General features: G+C 38.4%; 1 protein-coding gene across 2 annotated transcripts in view; it reads right to left on the bottom strand.

The window, feature by feature from the left end:
* Positions 1-19,989, bottom strand: part of EGFL6 (EGF like domain multiple 6) — a 36,860-nt gene that overhangs the window by 602 nt on the left and 16,269 nt on the right. The window contains exons 7-11 of one of the 2 annotated variants that reach the window (XM_027689188.1): positions 19,535-19,657; positions 11,161-11,490; positions 4,837-4,917; positions 2,691-2,777; positions 1,079-1,344 (exon numbers count right to left, since the gene is read on the bottom strand). In XM_027689188.1, the coding sequence (XP_027544989.1) occupies positions 1,079-1,344; positions 2,691-2,777; positions 4,837-4,917; positions 11,161-11,490; positions 19,535-19,657 (887 nt within the window). The remainder of the gene's footprint in view (positions 1-1,078; positions 1,345-2,690; positions 2,778-4,836; positions 4,918-11,160; positions 11,491-19,534; positions 19,658-19,989) is intronic. The other variant, XM_027689189.1, reaches the window with a different exon arrangement.

Here is a 19,989-nt window from a genome sequence, read left to right as displayed (position 1 = left end):
ATTTTTCACAATACAGGGCTTAATGACTTAAATCCTTGCCGTTTTTAGGGCTTCCATGTATTATTGGAACTATATTTAAAATCCTCTGTGCAGATTTACAATACCAAATGGATTACTTTAATAAGATTATTTATTTTCATTGTACAAAGAAAATGCAAATGGAGTGAAATCCTCTGATAATAATGTAGTTTTATCACAGTATGTGATGTTAATGCACTTCATTTATTGAAGACATTGCAACTGTTCATTTTCAATCTATTTGGATCCTCAGGTTTTTTGTGTATATACTATATATATTTACTCTCGTGTATTCAGTGTATTATGTATACAATATAGAGAGAGGAGGTTCATTTTTATGAATAGAATGCCTGGAGTTTTATTTTATAGTCTGTTTCTGATTTATGTGAGGGCTTTTCTACGTCATTCCAGCTGTGCAAAGGACCTTGAAAGGGCTTGCATTTCCTTTATACTCATAGTAATCAATTATACAGTAGAAGCCTTTGCACAGCACTGAAAACATTCAGTCACATAAATGGAAAGCAGGCCCTAGAATTTCAAGGAGAAACTTTCTGAAGTCCTGAGTGAGACAGTTTTCAGGCATACACCAGTGCACAGTATTCCCTGTTGGTTGGTATGTCCTGCTTCTGAGGTGATTGCTCACCCTTGATTATACATGATGCCTCCTTTTGCTCTAATGGTTTGGCTTAGTATGGTTTGAAAGCATCCTCTTCTATGAAACAGAAATTTTCATTTTTCCAGGCATGTGGGTATGCTGCTGTTGCATGAGATATTAAGGAGCGATTTTGCTAACTTGTGTTAATTTACGATGTGATGCAATATTTTACAAAATGATGGAATTACTGGCATCAGTGTTCTAATCAACTGTGGGAATTCAGTTCTGAAATTACAACCAGGTGATAACTTCTGTGCCTCCTAAAATGTGGGCTCCTGTTTCCCATTTCAGATAAGCCTTTCAATTGCTGATGCCTGTAAAACAGTTGGTGGAACACTTGAGGATTAAGAAATTAAACTGTTGTGTTGATTACGGCAATTGGCTTATAAATTCTGTTATACTCACACTGTTAGTTGTCTCAGCTCCCTGCAATATCTCTATTTTTGCAGTTCTCCACCTTTCATCTTTTCCTGTGTTCTGCTCCCAGATAGGAGCAGTTTTTTTGTTTGCCAGGAACACGCGAAGTTTCCCCACTTTCTCACCAGCAAGCCGATAACTAAAAATCAAGCAGTAGCTACTCTTTGGTTTCAGGTCAGTGAGAAGAAGTTTTAGACGCCCCATATCCTTCTTGTGCCCCACAAAAGCTGGAACTGCCATGTAGTACCCATCACCTTGTAACAAAAAAAAAAAAAAAAGAGAAAGAAAAAAAGCTTCTTTAATGGGTTTGTGTCATTTATGAACAAATTGAATACATCTCTGCTAAGAAGATAAGGGGAAGCTAGTTTACTTGAATAATTTAAAATCAGACTGGAGAAAAGCAGCAGGGAGTGTACTTTGCAAGGAATAAGCTTGTACAGTTGGAAGTCAGATCAGTTTACAGAGGAGATGAGTTCATATTTCACTGGTAATTACAGTCATTCTTGCTCACACTATCTTTCTAAAGCAAAACCATCTGAAACATGCTGCTGTGCCTCTGTGGTCAGATAATTTCAGTACTTGAGCTAGCTCAATACTCTCTCCACTGTCCTCTGCGAACTGATAGCTTATTCCCCAAGTCCTGTAGGACCAATGAAGTGACATTGGACACACACACGAAGTGACAAAGGAATAAGACATCTGAGCCCATAAATAAAGTCATAATCACCAGATGTTTGTTCAGGGAGAGAGAGTAAGGCCAGGATAAGGTCTTCCTGGAAGTCACAGCACAGAGAAGGGATTTTGGGAATTATGTGGAGCAGGATAGAAAGGATTAGTGAAGAAAGACTGGGATGGAAGGACTGTGGGGGAAGAGGGAGAGAATGTACATGCAGGAACTGGAGCAAGTGGCCTGCATGATCTGTAGGATCTGCTGGTCCCTACTGCAGCAACTTCTGCAATATTTCCTGGGTCACAAGGGAAGAGACATCCTTTCGAACAAATTCCTCCAGCCACACTTTTTTATGTACACCCACGGAGCAGTCACACATTGCACCCGTGGAGCTCTTTCTCAGGTTTAAGCAGGCCTCCTCTTGGCACCTCGGCAGATATTGGTTGTTCTTGAATAGCACCTTGCCCTTGGCTCATTCTGAGGAATGCTGTCACTAGTTTGTCTTGCAGAGTTTAAGACTTCTGAGCAGTTATCTCAGTGATCTAAGCCATGTGAATGACTACATTGCCACATCCATCTAAATTAGGGATGTGTGATTAAATGACTTACCAATCTTGGAGAGACACAACATGTAGCTGATAAGGTTTCCATTGCCTTGTACCTTGCAATTCTGAACAGTCATATTCTAATATTTTTTCTTATATTTTGATCAATTTGTATTGAAATATGTTGCTGACTACCAGCTGCCACTGGATATTTCAAAGAAACAATATCCACTCCCAGTATCCTCTGCCTCCTTTCTTCTTTTATAAAAATAACCCACTGATTGAAAAGCTAATTTTTGATTCTGATTCCCCTCCCTCCTGCATTTTTTTTTGAGGTGGTAAGCCATCACATCAAAGCTTAGATAGAGGACAGATGTTCAAATACCTCTATCACGATCAGCAGGATTCCAGTCAAAGTCATCATCAGCGTCTTGTTTCCAGTCACAGACTCCTCGACTAAAGCTGCAATCAACTGTAAAAAAATTGTTAAAGAGGTAAGAGAAACACTATATCATGGGTACTGCTAAAATAATTTGCTCATTATTCACACCACTGTTAATGTACAGGTAATTCTAAAATTATCTATAATCTGAGTTCACATAGTCTTGACTTAGATTAAATTGCAAAAAAAAAGTGAAACATTAGAATTCATGTAGTAATCCTTTCTTTAGCTCACAGGAAAGTCTGTTGTGTCTTTTTATTGCCAATCTCCCATCTGCACATGAGTTTATATGCTATGACTGCTGTATACTGAGTGTCTGCTGATCCCCAAGTATAGTTGGAGGTGTTATTTTGAACTCCAGTGTGAGAAATGGTTTGGGATCTGGCAACTCTAGAGCTCTCCTCTCCGTTTGTTACACTGATGTAGTTGTAATCAGCTGAGATCAGCTCCAGTTCTATCCGTTGAGAGAAGCTGGCCTCCCATGAGCAGAATTCCTTATGTCAGCACTTGATACCCCTACTACATGGAGCTGGGAATAGCCCAAATGAGTTTATCTTTAGAGGGTTCTGAAGGATGAACTGAAAAAGATTGTCACCCAGAGCACACCACAGCCTTCATGACTATGCAAATGAAAAGCACTACATACACAAAGAAACACTATGCAATGCAAGCATGACAGATCAAATTAAGAGTAATATGTCAGCCATCTGAGTCTCCTCAGAAAGAAGCATCTTTCTTGTTCTATTAATGTATTTTATCATGAGACAAAGACATTCAGTATATGGCATTTAGAGAGCTCTGCTGTATAAACTGACTATTTCTGACTATTTCTAAATAGGAAAAAATGTCAGCCAGAACATCTGTCTATTTTGTTTGTTTAAGATTTGGAAGTATTTGTGGATCGGTTTTGGGTGAAACCCTCCTTGCCCTAAAAATAACCTCAGCTACAGCCAATCCCAGCACTTCAGCCCCTGCCCACTCACTGGTACCTCCCCAGGAGTTTGCTACTGCCCTGTAAATGCATCAGCTCAATAAGATCTCTCAGTCCCTCCTTATGGATTCTGTTTTTTTCCATGGTTCTCAAAAGCAGGTCCTTATCGTCAGCTTCATGATTCTGTCCATCACAGGAGAAATGGTTTCCCACCAGGAAAGAGAGGGAGAGTGCCCTTTAATCATACAATCATTAAGATTGGAAAAGACCTCCAAGATCAAGTCCAACCTTCAAATGAACACCACCATATCAACTAGACCATAGCACCAAGTGCCACATGGAGTCATTTCTTGAACACTTCCAGGGAGGGTGACTCCATCAACTCCCTGGGCAGCCTGACAACCCTTTTGGTGAAGAAATTCTTTATTCCTTTATGCTCTTCTTTGACCAGAGCTACACTGCAGTGTCTGTTATGGCTCCCAATAGGCAGTGAAGTTTTCTGCTTCAAAGTGCATGAAGCCATTTCCTAAGGCACAGCAGAAGCTTAAGTTGTGTATATAAATTGACAGGTCTTGGACCTTCTATGCTCCCCTGACTGATTTTTTAATGATTTTTTTAATGTGAAAAAGAACATATCTTACTGTGATATCCGTGAGACTTACTGATGAATAGGGAACTATCACAACTTCATTGCCAGGCTATGTCAGATTCAGGGGAAATATTTATTCAGTCTTGTGCAGGGGAAACTCCTACTGACTTGTGACAGAGGACCAGGAGTAAAACCAAGATATGGCAGACAGACATTGGCATATTATTGTGTGCCCTGAAACGTATTCTCATTTTTTACATAATTGAAATTACTTTATTTTTTTATGACTATGAAATTATTCAAGTGAAATTCAATTACAAGTCAAGTTCCACTGTGGGGGAACTTTCTGTACATGGCTTATAAACAGTTCTATTTGGAAAAGGACACAAAACCAGCTTCTCACACGGGAAATGGCAGAATGGTTTGGCCAGATACTGTCTCTAACATGTTCACCAAATCTTTGGTTTGTGTTAAAGGCTTTTAAACTCATTGTGACTTGGCTGATGTAGGTTGTCATGAAAACATACAATACACAAGAAACTAAATACTGTAGAAAAAAAATAATCTACCTTCTTGCTCTGGTCTTGCCACTGGAACTTTCCTCTGTGCCAGGTGAGGGCCAAAGGCAGCTGCTTCTTTCACCTTGGGAACTAGGGAAAACAACTTGTCAAGTGCTGAGTCATCATGGGAACAGAAAATGGAACTTCTTTTCTTTATACCAGATGCCATCGTTTATTTAAATGAGTCAATGTATATATTTTCCACTTCACTACCAAACTCCCATTCCTAACCCCAGTTAGATACTAACTCTGAATTTTAAAACTTAAATACCTGATCAGCTGCGTTGTCTGTTGGGAAGGAAGGCTGTGGTGACTGCACTTCCTCTTCCTCACTCTCCCTGCTACAGCTGGTAAGCACAGGCTGATGTTTTGATAGCCAGACCCCATGGAAAGCCCTGAGCAAGTTATTTTGTAAGAATTGGTAGACGTGTCTTGTGCCAAACTGGAAGAGTCAGTACAGCCAATGAATGTTAGGTGCATTCTCCAAGACACTGGCCTGAAGGAGGTACTTGCTCAAGAAGCATTATTTTTCAGCAAAGAGACCAAGGGAAAACTTCTCCTGTCTGGTGAGGTACAAACTTATAGAAGCTTACATACTCTTGTTTATGCTGAATAACACTCTGAAACACTGTAAGTATTTTAAAGTTCTGTGATTAAGCTTCTCTTGTACTATTTTAAGTGATTAATAGAGAAGTGCACTCACTAAAAATAATGACAGTCTCAACTTCTTTATGCATATCCTATGTAAGTAAATAATCACACATGAGAGAAAAGGAAGATCTGCTTTCACTGGTAGAGGATTCTATCCTTTGCAAACACATAAGCAGATGATACCTATGATATATTCATGCACACCTCTGAAAACAGGAGGAGATTAAATGTGTCATTTAAGAGGAGGAATGAGGGAAGATCCTCTGGATTATTGCCTACAGAAGGTGTTAGTGTAAAGTCCAAAAGACTGAAGTTCACTTTTCACCCACAACCTGTGGGCCTCTGTGCTAAGAAAAGTTCAAACTGCTTCAACAATGCCAGATGATAGGAGCTATGGAAATTACTTTTCCCTACTCAGCATTGTATCATATATGCAAATGCCAAATATTTTAAAAGTCATTACTTTCACATGCATGCACATTTGTTCAGAGGGGAGTTTTTTTCCCATGAGTTCAGCTGAACTAGTGCTTTCCATCTAAATACTCCAACATACAGTTGTAAACACGTACTCAATTTTGAGAATATACTTGGAACCCAATGCAATCCAGAGCCTCCTAGCACCATAAAGGCTATACCATCTACTTAATCTTTCTTCTCCTTCAAAACTGTCAAAAATTGCTTTATGTACACCAGTGAAATCACACTCTAACAAAGAAGCCCTGGAGGTATTTCCAGAGGTGCTAAACTGAGCTGAGAAAGGAGACTCATGCAATCTTATGAGCTTTCTGATGAATTGCCAGGAGCGTGTCCTCTCTTGTTGTCCTTGCAGCCTTCCCCTCAGGCAGACCATTGCTTAAATCACTTGGATAATATTCTTACTTAAGGCAAGGATTAATATAGCATTCTCCAAATTAATATATGTCTACATATACACATTTAGGAATAGGCACATGGAGATTAGGTGTTAAGTTTACTGTCATGCAATAAACTTGGCCTCATACTTATTGAAAGAGACTCAGACTGTGAAAATCCTTGCCAAAATGAAGAGAGCTATTAAAATATGATCAGTTCTGGACAGAGTGATTTAACAGAAGACAACAGCTGCCAGCATGATTTATTTGTGAAGTTATTGAATTACACTTGCATTCACTTGAGGGATATACAACCAGGTGTAGCTATGTGCTATCAAGTGAAGAACTGTCATGCACAGAAAAAGAGTCCAGTTTTGTATCCAAATCTATTTTTGTTTTCAGTCAGGCATGACAGTCAGGTTTTCCACTTACTGAAAGATATCAGCTGCTTATTGTGAGAAACTAAGTTTCAGCTAAGAGAAAGGCTTCCAAGAAACCTTACTGCTTGGAAAGTGCCTACATTTTACATCAAACCATCATCACACATAGCCAGGATACAAAGTTTACTCCCTCATAAGTAGTAGGCAGGAGTCAGGATTACTCTTTTTAGCTCTTCTGCTGTCAAGTGGTCTTGTAGAAAGGCAGGCCTCATCCCATGTTCCCTAAGAACATACTCTCACCAATGAAAGTGCACATAGTCCCACTTTAGGCACAGCAGAGTCCATCCTTCTTTCTGTACTGCTGATGCCCTCCCATCTACTTACCTGCAGCACTAGCTGCTGTGAAATCTCTACATATAAACCCCTTTGTATGTTGGTGCACACATTCTTAACCATTGATGTCATCATGATACTCTTACCAGGCAAGATGGGTTGATCTTCAGAGCAGGACAATACCCATGTAACACACTACCATCAAATTCTACAGGAATTGTGTCTATGAATGTCTGTGACAAGCTGAGCATAAATAAATTGGAGGTTTTCTGGTCCTGAAAACAGCCACCTCATTGCTGACACAGGTTCTTGCATCTGCAGGAAATTCAGTGTTGCTACCTGCAACATATATCTGAGTATTGCCCTTGTTCTTAGGAGGGAGAATCTCTTCGAGCCATGTCATGTAGTTTGTCAGGTGTATTATATATCAGGAAGCGCAGCAGGAAAGGAGACTTTCTGCACAATAGAAAAGCCCCAGCCAGGTCTACCTGGCTGAAGGTACTTCCCTAAAAAATGGTAAGACTTGCATAAAAAAACTCTGGAACTACTGAAACTGTTTGCAATCATGGAAACACTTCTTAGCAAATAACCTAAGAAAATGAGAGAGTAGGGCTGAAAAGAAGCATTGAGACATTATTCTAGTGTAAACATGACTGAAAAGAGTGCCACAAAGGGGATTTAGAAACAAACTTATACATGAAATTAGAATTCCACTTTAAAAACACCAGACTTACAGGGAGCACTGCACGTACTGAAATAAATAAGGTTTGAAGGCCACCTCCCCTGTCTGAGGACCTTTAGATAGTGAAGTAAAGAAAGACACTGCCACTAGAAGATATAGAAAAAGAGACAGTTAGATTCAAGCACATCCTTTTATACAGTGCACAGCAGTGCCCTCTTAGAAATGCAGGCAGATACCAGTTCACTCTGCCTGTCAAACAGAATTGTTAGCACTCGTCTGCCAATTGTGCCAACTTGGAGCACAAAAGTTCTTTGGAGCTGGCTTGGATCTGGCTTGCTTGGAGTACCCCTTGTGTGAGCTCAGGGCTGTCTGAAAAGTGCCACATAGATAGAACCTCAAGTCAGTCTGTAAGTCAAATAAGATGGCCAATGAGATCACAAGAGCAACAGGAAGTTTCAGGAGCACATCTGGAAAAGCAGTGCTTGGAGTAAACTACAACAATTAAAGGTTCAAAGTAAAAAACAAAAAAAAACAACCAAAAAAACTCCAAACCAAAACTGAACCCTGTACCACAACAAGCAGAAGCTCAGTAGAACAGGTCTGTGGAGCACTGTTTTATGGACACCCCTCAGAAAACAGTACAAAAGCACTGTTAAGCATCTGGTAAGTGACTGATGCTAAAGGAGCTTTCTGAAAACACTGATAGATTTTCCTTTCTGTGGACTTGGTTTCACCTCTCTGCTTTGCCAAGTGCTGTATATAAAGTTACTTATAGTGCATTTGGAAATGGTATTTTAATCTGAAAAAATATGGCTTTGTTTATAGCCTGGAATTAATTTTCTATTTGTCTGCAGTAATGCATGTGCTATCCTTAAAGCTTTGATCCCTTTTTTTTCCCCCATTATTGTGACTGTATTTTTTTATAAAGCATCTGTGGCATCACATTGAACTTTTGCTGAGGTGGCTATATTGGAAGAGCAGATATATAGCAGAATAAAAGCACCCATGTATTTAAGTGTGCTAGTTGTGGGCAATGTGGTATATTTTTATTTCTTGTTACTACTGTTTGATTTTTCTTTCCCCTGGAAAATGCTGATGTCTGGTTTTGCCTAGGTAGTCTAGTTAGTCTAATGTAAAAATAACACACTGAATTTGGGAAAAGTAACTAACTCTTGGTAATTCTAAAGTGCCTGAAACTGCAGCATGTGAGAACTCTCACAAAAATGGCACTTGCTCTGTTTCTAACACTGTTCTCTAATGTTCAAAGCTCATTAAAAACAAACCAACCAACCAAACCAAACCAAACCAAAGAAAAAAACAACCCCCCAAACAAAAAACGAAAACAAACAAAAACCCACAAACAAACAAACAAACAAAACCAAAACAGAAAACCAGAGTGGGCACTGTAAAAAAATCAAGCAGAATATAAGAAGTAGTAAATTTAAGACTCACTTCCTATATATACAGTATATCACTATGTCAGACTCAAAGGAATATACCATATCTGTGCTACCATGTCCTGCTCTGAAAGAATTACATTTGCCAGACATCTGACATCTATAGCTCTGGACCGATCTGTGGTCTGAGCATTGTAGCTCACAGAGTGGTGTAATTATCAGAAAAGAATGAGATTAAGAACAGACATCATGATTAACTGAGAGAGAGCTTTTGTTCAAAATTAAGAACCTCGAAGCCAGAAGGGAAACAGTGCACTTTTAGTATTGCCAAATAAACCAGAACCCAAAACCTCTTGGTGCTACCAAAGTAAATGTCTCTGTAATAACATAGCTGGTTACATGATACTACAGGAGTTTCAAGCATGATATGAGTTTCATAAACTGATAAAGTAGAGAATATAGAATTTAGTTGCAGTTGGCAATACCATTCTAGATTACCAATGGTACCTGAAAAGCACTGAAATGTTAGAAGCTGTCAGAATTAAGGTTGTGCTTAATTGATTAATTGAGTCTAGCTTGAGTGTAGCATCTCTACAATCATTGCTTGTACAACCAAGTACTTTGGTCCAACTCTCTGTATCTTCTTCCGTGTGCAGAAAGGACGTTTCTCACAGAGTAAGGAGCTTTCCAATACTTTGGTTTACTCTAATTTTCTATATATCTGCAAATTTTGCAATCAATAGGACATATTTAACTATTTAATATTAAGAATTCATAATAAAAATAATATGGATAAATTATTAGTCTATTGATAAATAAATATTCCTATTTATTAAACTGCACCTTTCACAACAAGACAGATTCTTTCTTCACACTGAACAAGGTAAAGATCCCATGGAATATAGTAATTTGAAGTCATAAGATAAAAAGATAAGAAAAAAATTTTCATGGATGTCCTTAATTTTGATATTTCTTAAATGTTGGGGGCTTCACTGTGATACCTTTAACTATTGTAGTTTGGTTTTTAAGTAGTGAGTAGCAATTTTGATGAAGGTTCAGTATTTTGATAGCTGGCCTATTTTAATAATTTCCATCTCTGTCAAATAATTTCTTTATTTCCCTACAGTATTTTTCTGTGACTCCCTATATACTTACTATGTAGTAAAACTGCTATGATAAAATAATAGGTCAACTTAAAAATAAAAATTAAGATCTCTGAAAAGTGTGACCTATCTATTTTTCCTAATTAACTACTCCTCCTGGAAGACAAAGAATACCTATATTAATAATACAAGAGGCAGATGCTATGTGAATACTTGAGGGGATTATATGGAGGAACATAATGTGGTAGTAAAGGAATCTGCTGAATAGACACCAGCAAAGAAGGGAAAAAACATGACGTACAAATTTACGAGCTGTAAATTTGAGCTAACGAAGAAGTCCAAAGGATCATTCAATATCATTAAAAATTAAAGTGGTTTTGAAGCCAAATGTTCAAGTAATTAAGTGCCTAAATCATGACTGAATTTTTATTAATAACAAGGATCAATTATAGCACATGGAAATTTAAAAGGAAAGGAAACACAGTTAACAAGTTAACAAATCCTGAAATGAAAATGCAAATGCCACAATGCCTGAAGTCCTAGAATCACAGTTGGCATCAAACAAGAAAGTTATAAATAATACAGAGTTCACATACTTAATGAAACTACATCTTGGACATACTTGCTATCTCTGTGTCACAGAGCACACTGACTTTCTGCCAGTACCCCCTGGCAAAATAAAATCTCTCTAGCATGGCTTTAAACTGAAAGAGGGTAGGTTTAGAGTAGGTATTAGGAAGAAATTCTTAACTGTGAGGGTGGTGAGACACAGGTTGCCTAGAGAAGTTCTGGATGGGCCATTCCTGGAAGTGTTCAAGGCCGGGTTGGATGGGGCTTTGAACAACATGGTCTAACTGGTGGCCTTGCCTGTGGGGGGGGCAGCGTTTATATATTTTTATATTGAAGCCAGATTTTTTTAAAAACAAAGAAACTTACAAAAGACATCTCCTCTCAGGCTTTGCTCATCATCGATTTGATTCTCAAAATCTGCCTTCTCCTCTTCATCAGACTCTTCTGCCTCGTCTTCTGTAGTAGCTTCAATTTCTTTCTCTTCCTCACTGTAGCTCCCACCAAGATCAATACCACCTTCATAGTCCAATAACTGCAAGTGGGTCTTAGAAGGTGGTGTCACAGCTGCTTCTGGGATTGCATTCTTGATTGTTTCATGCTTTTTCACACTATTTTTATGTGCAAGAAGTTTCTTAATTGTGTCCTTAGCTGTTCCACGGATTCTTGCAATTTCCTTCACTGACTTTTCAGGGATAACTAGAACCAAGAAGAAAATAGTAAACATATATCTGAGGAATCATTCAGCAATGACAGCATTTTTAAATGGGACCATGGTGTCTTTTACAATGTCTAGAGACATACAGCTAAATTCTCTACTATGAGATATAAGTTCAGCTCTGCACAGAACCAAACACACATGCTCGTGTTCAGCTCTCTGTCTGAGTTACAGTGAAAAAAACCAAAGCGATCCTTTGTCATGAGTGCTTTGGACTCCTGGGTAACACAGGCCATGCCGCCCCTTACATTAATTATTTTTACACTGAAGCTTAGGTAAAAAAAAAAAGAAAAATAAATCCTGCTTCAACTTGTGAACTACTGAAAATTGTCTGTGCAGGTGAGATTCCCTGCACAACTGTCAGCCTATTAGTAATGAGCAATTTTCTTAGCTATCTTTTGTGAACTTTTCTGGCCTACTTTTCCTTCCATGACAGGCTGAAAGCCACTGAAATGGAGCATATTTTGAGATGCATCAAGCTGCTCCATCATATTTCATTTAGCTCTAAGGGCTATTTAGATGTAAGGGGTAAACCTCAAAATTCAGAGGCATCCAGGAATGACAAATTATTATCATCTTGCAATTCCAAGATTGAGTAGAACATAAATGTAAAATTTCCTCAGATTTTTACTATTTTATGATTCCTCTTGGCCATGAAATACTCTAGGTTATCCTTTTGATAATCTGGTATTATCCTTTTAATTATCCTGGTATTATCATTTTGGGTAATACTAACTATCTTTTTGGATAACCATTCTTGTAGTATCTTGCAGCTTTGGATTCTGCTTAAAAACACAAGGGCTGCCAGAGGTGAAAACTAAAGAGTAGGGTAAAAGTCAATCAAGATTCTTCAAATCTGCAAAACAAAAGAAAATTCTGAATTTGGAGTTTTACCTATTATGAAGTATAATGAAGTCAATATAGTCTATATTCAGGCACAAACTTCAAAACATTAATTGGTAAGAGGACATTTTTACATTTACATGGCAACTCTGATTTTCTAATCATGCTTTCCTTGTCAATGTATTGAGTTTCAGGACACAAGCCATTTATTTCTTTTAGAATTCAAATTTTTTCTCTCTACAATCATTAAACTATGTTTGGATGCTTGAATGAGGGAGGTTTTTCATAGGAATGCATTTGAAGTTGAACTTCTAGGCATGTGGGGAGGCAGGATTGATTTTCCACCAGTGGTGGAACCTAATAGCAGAACAAAGGGCTCCTTTGAGACTGTATGTTGGGCAGCTGTTCTCCATGTTCTCTTAAGATAGGAAAATTATCAGTTTACGTGAAACAAGATATTTTAGTTACGTATTATGAAAAACTTGCTTACTATCCTTGCTATAGGATAGTGAAACACAGGAGCAAGCCACTTAGGTTATTTGAACTGTATCACTAGAAGTTAAAAAATTGTTAGGCTACCATCTGTCATTAATATGCTGGATATGATCTGCCTCAGAGCAAAAGAACAGCCTAACTGATCTTTTTTAGTCCCTTCCAGATGTACTCTTCTCTCATCTGACAAAGACTGATGGCTCTTTGTGCTGATGGCCAAATCACAACTGAGGGTTAAAGCGAGGACTACTTTGGATCAGTTTGTTCAAGGTATGTGTACAGTACAAAGCAAATTCAAATGAGAAATTATGGCAATACTGCAGGTGTTGCCTTTTATCAGCAACATCAGTTACTGCTCAGCATCAGTCAAGAACACCACTGTGCCAAAACAAGACCTGGAAGGCTTTATGTGACAAGTATCCAAGTTTCAGAGAAGACGTTAATCTGAGGAGTTCTAGTTTATAAGATGATCACATCCCATTATAAGGTTTCCATTAGACCTAATCAAGTCCTTATTCTGTCATAGTACCAAAGCTACTAAGGAGGAACATATCCTTGGGGTTTAAAGTCCATGGCAATGGACTTTGGGGCTCGAGACAATGAAGCTTTTGAAACAACTCAGAATGAAACAACTGCTATGTCATGACCAACTCAGTCCTCTAGCACAGCCTGAATCTGAGTGGGTGAGGAAGAAAAACTGGTGAGTAGGAAAAAATTAACATGTCATAAGCTACTGTCAGCCTTCTGTAGTTTGAGTCCTTTATGTGAAGTACCTAGGACACAATGAGAGTTGAGCAGTTCCTGGGTGCTGTACAAAAGCTCTTCCATAGAGAGAGACTAGTTCTACCAGTGGGCCTTATATACTGCTTTCTGTCTTTAATTCTTTATCAGCATTGATGCTGCAGTACCTACAGTCTTTTTGGATTGAAAATGGTGGGGGAAGTCAGCTGTTTTTATTTCCCTCTGCTTTTGCTGTCTAGTGATTTTATTAACAGAACAAGAATATGTTCTTATTTTGCTCCTTACTGTGTAATAATGAAAACTTCATAGTAGTATTTTGGGACAGATGTACAGGACTTGTAACCTTGAGTAGTACTTTTTTTCTGTGTATTTCTTTTTACAGAGACATAGCAGAAGAAAAAACACCAACTAATAAAACATAATTGTGGATTAGTAGGAAAAGGGGGAAGTTCCCTGAAATTATGTTCACTCCTGGAAAATGGAATCCTATCGTTGTGAATTTGTCATGTTTTATTTAAGGGAAATGCAACTACATGCTATCTAGTATGTCAGGAACAGAATCAGACTCTCTTGGTGTGCTCGTTGGAGCATTCAGGGATTTTTGGAAGTTGCAGTTCGAGTAAATGGATGCCAGTAAAACTAAAAACTTAAGATTTTTTTTCTTTTCCTTTGGATAAAACTTGTAGCCTTGCTTGTCACATACTTGCAAGTAAACTCTAGTACTGCACTAAGTATCCTCTGGAGGATGATGTCATGAAGGATGTAAGGTTTTCTGGGTCTAAACTCAGAATGTATCAATAAAAATTAACAGGAAAGCTTAATTCCAAACAAATTTCCTCTTGACAATCAGTAACAAGAAACTTCATGCTGTTAATTAGGCTATGGGGATTTTCATGGCCGGGCTGACTGCTCAGCAGACCTGAACATCTGCATTTAGTTTCTGCTTTGAAGTCTTCCTTGTGAAATTATAAATTCTTACGGCTCAACATAATAACCTCTGTGGTGTCAGAAAACCAATCTCCCTGTATGTGCGAAATTAAGAAGTGTAGAAAATCAAATGATGGGAGTGACAAAAATAGAGAGATGAAAATGTCTAAATTCCCATGTGCTTGCAGACTCCAGTTTGCTGCTGCACTATGAAAATCTGCTCATGGGGACAAAAGGGAAGAGACGAGAAGCACATTTTAGGATATAGCACTACTCCCTTTCTTATCTGCAGTCAGCTTTAGAGTAGCTAGAGATGTGGTTTTAAGGTATTTTATGTCTATACATACATTGCAGGAGGAATAATCCAGTGTAAGGATACCCCACCTTAAAGTCAGTCTGTTCTTTTGAATCCACTGCCTGTGGACTTGCCTGAAGGAGCAGCTCACCTTCCCTGGCAATTGGGGGTGCTACAGCTGAGGCAGTGATTCTTCAGGGCCCTTTGCCCCAGGACATGGAGATAAATGCAGAGGTGTTGGTCACAAATATTTGTGCATGTGACTGCATAGAGAATTTTGGAAAGTGAAAATAAATGTAGTGCATTTCATCCCAGCTCTTCCTTGTGTGCCTTCCATCAGAAAGCATGCAGATAAATGCCTCCTGCTCCTACAGTTTGTGTTTATTGACCTAATATGAAAAGATTTCAATTTTCAAAGACATTTTCTTTCTTTGAATTAGAATTAAAGCAAGAGGTAGAAAAACAGAGGCAAATAGTGGCTGAGGGATAAAAGTAAATCTTTTCTGTCATTAGTTGCTGTACAAGATTATAAAACCATAGAAATGGATTGGTGTAGGATGTCTAATGACCAAGTTGCGAAAGTTGAGTTGAAAAAAATAGAGAGCAGATGCCAACCCCTTGACTCCATGCTGCGTTGTATAAAGTGAAGTACTCAGGGGATGATACAGGAGAGGGACAGACAGTGATCCATTTTCCTTCCACACATCCTGTGACTACAGCCAGTGCTGGCCAGGGCTCTGAGTGTACAGAGGATGCAGAAGGAGACAGCTTCCTCTGCACTCCAGCAGGCTCCCCACTGCTTCCACCTTCACACCCAGCAACATATTTAAAAATCTGGTGAGAGACAAGCCTAGGAGATTAGCTTACAAATCCTTTTGTAGCTCCTGTTGTGGCTTTGGAGAGGTGGTGAGGGATACAGACAACCGTTTACCATATTTAGGTGGAGCCTATAGATGTAAGTAAAGATTAGATCAGCACGACATAGTTTCAGAAATCTTTCTAAAAGTTCTCAACCTCTTTTAGACAGTCTTAAGAGAGTCTGAAAGCTTTCATAGATAGGTTAAAACACAGATTGTGGACTATTATTCTCTTTTAAGCACCATGGAACATCATCTACCAACACATATTCCTACCCTGTTTCATGTCTTTTTTTAGGGAGGGATACTTTGAGAAATTAGGGCAAGTTCATCACACTGGACTGTGCTTAATACTTGATTACACCCGCCAGCAATGCTTCCAGTAGGAAATGTGTGATGACAAAAGCCTGTTATTCATTAAAGGATAGCAGCAGTATTTGACTTCATGCTGAATTGAACTGATAAAGAATATCACCAGTGATATGACCACAATTACTTCTTAAGCTTTGAAACTTTATTGTGTCAAACTCAATGTTTCTCAGGACTGGCAAGTTAATAAAAAAGCAAAATCATATATAGGGTTTGAGAGTTACCTTATCAGCAAAAAATGAGTGAGTAATACAAGAGGCACAGAGAGAGCTGGCATGAAATTGTATTGACATTTAGATATCCAGCAAAACATAATGAAGAGTAGTAACCCCTGCCTCCAGCCCAGCAATAACAAGAGTGTCATTGCTGAGCTCCTTAGAGTGATGCCTGAAGGTCGTAGACAAAGTTAGTAATCCTTTTTCCTGTTATTTTGTAGTACCATAAAAGTGAATCAAAAATAGGTTCATTTTTTCCACAGGAATCTTAACTGCTTATGGAACCTTGTGAGACTCTATTCTTAAATAAAAGCTGAAATACACATAGTAGTATGTGGCAAGGGAAATGTGGTTTTTCAATGCACAATAGGAAATCAGGAAACACATGAACCTGAGAAGAGCAACAGATTGCAGCAAGAGAGAGACCAGATGTGGAAATGGCTAGGACCTTCTTAGGGATCATTCAAAAGGTTACATCTCTACGGATTCTCAAATGAAATGTGGGCTAGAGACAGTTCAGAAACAGCCTCTAGTGTTTCATGCATATTAGGAGTGTTAAATGGCAAAAGGATGCCTGAACAATCACAGGTCATATCCATGCCAGCAGTAGTATTTGCTGTCTGATGTTTCAACAGCTTTCTCCTAAGTTATTATATTGACATACAAATTGAATGAAAGAATTTACCCCACCTTGTGTGCAAAGGTGAATTATATATTACCTCACTTATTCGGTTATTTGGTGGCATGAGGAGATGTAGCCATAGGCGTCACAATGTACTTAGTTACTCTCTTTTCATTAAAATATTTTTCCTTTGTTATAAAAAGCAAATACTGCTGCCATGGTAGCCAGTTTGTTATATACTAGAGGCAATTGCTATAAAGTATTAATGCTTCCCTATGAAAACAGGATTGCAGCCCTGTGGGGATACTTGTGTGGAGTACTGAGGACACTTTTAAGAAGCCTTTTGTTTAACTGCAGTACAACCCCAGGCCCATCTGTTGAGAGCTGGGATGGGACACAGGAGCTGTAGTTGCTGTCACCAAAAGAAGTGTGAAGCCCCCAAAAAATCCTTAAGCCCCTAATGTCCCAGGATCGTGTCCTCATCCTATTAAATCCAATAACAAAACTTTCGGCTTCAGTAAAGCCAAAGCTTTTCTGCAATTACCATATGACATGGAGAACACTCAATGTTTCAGTGTACTGGTTGATACACTGGTACATCCAATTGGTGTTTGTGTTACTGTTTGAAAAACATTTTCCCCAATAGCAAGACACATGTCCTGTCCTCATCAATTATACTGGTCAGACTTTTTTGAGGATTGCAGTAAAAATGAACTATTGAAACATTTAAGGCTAAAAGAATCTCCTCCTCTTCCCTTTACATAAAAGGTGTATGTGGGGGAATGACCACCAGAAAAACCAGTCTCTCTTTAGCGCCACTGATTTTCAGGTTTTACCTACCACTGACTCTAGTATTTTTCTCCTCCTTAATTGTTTCATATATCTTTCTAGTTAGACACTCACCTTTTGATCTTCTGCCTATGGCTGTGATTTCTCTCATTATTATGTGTTATTCCTCTATCCTTTCTCATAGTAAATCTCTTTTCCATTTAGTGTATTTTACTAAGTTTATGAATGCATGTCTCCTTCCTCTGCTAAGCAAATAATGGACTTCAATAATTGGAAAGATGACGTTAAGAAGTAGTCAGAGAGAGGGCAAACAACTAAGAAACATCAGTGAGAAGAAAGGAATCACCTGACTTCAGGACTGATTTTTTTTACAGGGATAGACATTAAAAAGCTGCCTCTCCACAAGCAAAAATATTTCCATTGTTCATATTTAAGCAATCATGCCTGTTGAATTGTTTGTGCTTGAGGAAAGAATGTTTTATACATAGACTTAGCCAAAAAGAGATTGGAAATTGTCAGCATCTTAATAAAAAGAAAACAAACAAATAAAAAAAAAACAGGTCATTTTGCTTGGAGATGTATTTGTTTAACATTTCATCAGTGGTACATTTTGTTTTAACAAAACCATATCATGATGTGTCATGTCAGCTTGCTGTGGTGTTCAGTCAGGTCTCAATGCCCCTTACTGCATCCTTCTATTGCAGTAAAATGCAGTGACATATCACAAGGGATGTGGTCTAGCAAGGAAACTGGCTCAATTCCTCTGAATTTGGGCAGAGGAACCTTCTAAACAGCTCTGCTGTGGCAATCTATGTCCAAATCAAACCTTTCAGTACCAGTCAGGTTTTTGATCGTTTATTTTTGCTCATTAGAAATCAACATTTTTTACTGGAAATAGAAATTTAACAAAATGGTTCAGTACTTCGGGCTGTCCTGTGCCAGGCTGGGAGCTGGACTTTGATGATCCTAGTGGGTCCCTTCCAACTCAGAAAATTCTGTGATTCTGCGAAAATACTAACTTATCAACGTATATCGAAAGTTTCAATGACTATCATAATGGGAGTAGGAACATGGATAAAAGAGGGTCTCATAGAACATCTGTGACCATGAAATATAATCATAATGCATATCTGATCAAGGATTACTTGAAAAAAGGCCAGGAAGGTTTATATATTATGTAGAGTTCATCAGCTATAGAAAAAAACTTTTAAAAAAGTTTGTGCAGGGCTCAGATGTCCTCCCTAGGAAAACATTTCTGATGGTTTTGCAGGAGAAACCTCTGCCAGATTTAATAAAGGTATAAATAAAAAGGTTCCTTTTAAATAGAAAGACAAGAACAACCCTTCTTTCTTCCTTCTTGTAGGGTCATATTCAGTTAGAACTGGGCAATGACATCTTTATAGGAAGTCTTCAATATTCAGTAGAGAAACAAAGTCAAAATTTTAAGGGAAAATAGTTTAACACAAGTGACAGCTTTCCTCCCTTTTCTGATTTTTTGCTAAGTTAGCCTGAAACTCTTCTGGAAGGAACTGCACAGCCCTCCAAAGGGCTAGGCTTGGGAGTTCATGGAAAATTCACAGTACGTTTTTAAAGCTATGTTCTCTGTTTCTTCATGACAAATCCTCTTCTCTGTTCTACTTATCATTCCTAGAGATATATGAGACTTGGAGACTCATAGGCAAAATTAATTTGAACAACTTATACATGTACTAACTATGCTATGACTCCTACAATTAATATATTGCTTTTTGAGAAGTCTTGCTTGGTTGGTATTGCAGCACTGTTCAGCATGACATTTCCAAGAAAATGCCTTAGAATGATCAATTGTTGGAGAAAAACAATACAGCGGTATTCCTGACATTCAGTGGTACTCACCAGCACAATCAAATCCAGTTCCTCGGTATCCCTGTTTACATTTGCACTTGAAGGACCCCTCAGTGTTGAGACACTCTGCATGGAGGTTACACCTGTGTGTATTTGTCACACATTCATTCACATCTAGGGAGAGATATAGATGCTTTAGTGAAAACCCAAGGTTCACGACAGCCTGTTTGTGCCAGCCATCTGTTTCCAGGTATTGTGAGCACTAACAGTAGACCAAGACAGTCCAGCGACCATCAGGGGCAGAAGAATTCACAGTAGGAGAGAATGCTGACTGTCAGGTCCACACGCACAACTACTGGTATATGCATCCACGGAAAATGTAGAGCATCTCAGTAAAGACGAAGTGAATGTAGTGATTTTCTGACTGAGAACAGGATTCAAGCTATAGGTTGAACACACTCTTCTTTTAACAGAATGCAAAAGGCACCAAGAGAATGTGTGACATT

Source organism: Neopelma chrysocephalum, unplaced genomic scaffold, assembly GCF_003984885.1.
Source record: "Neopelma chrysocephalum unplaced genomic scaffold, ASM398488v2 Primary Assembly neopelma1_76, whole genome shotgun sequence".
Taxonomy (NCBI): Eukaryota; Metazoa; Chordata; class Aves; order Passeriformes; family Pipridae; genus Neopelma; species Neopelma chrysocephalum.
This window is presented reverse-complemented; position numbering and strand designations above follow the sequence as displayed.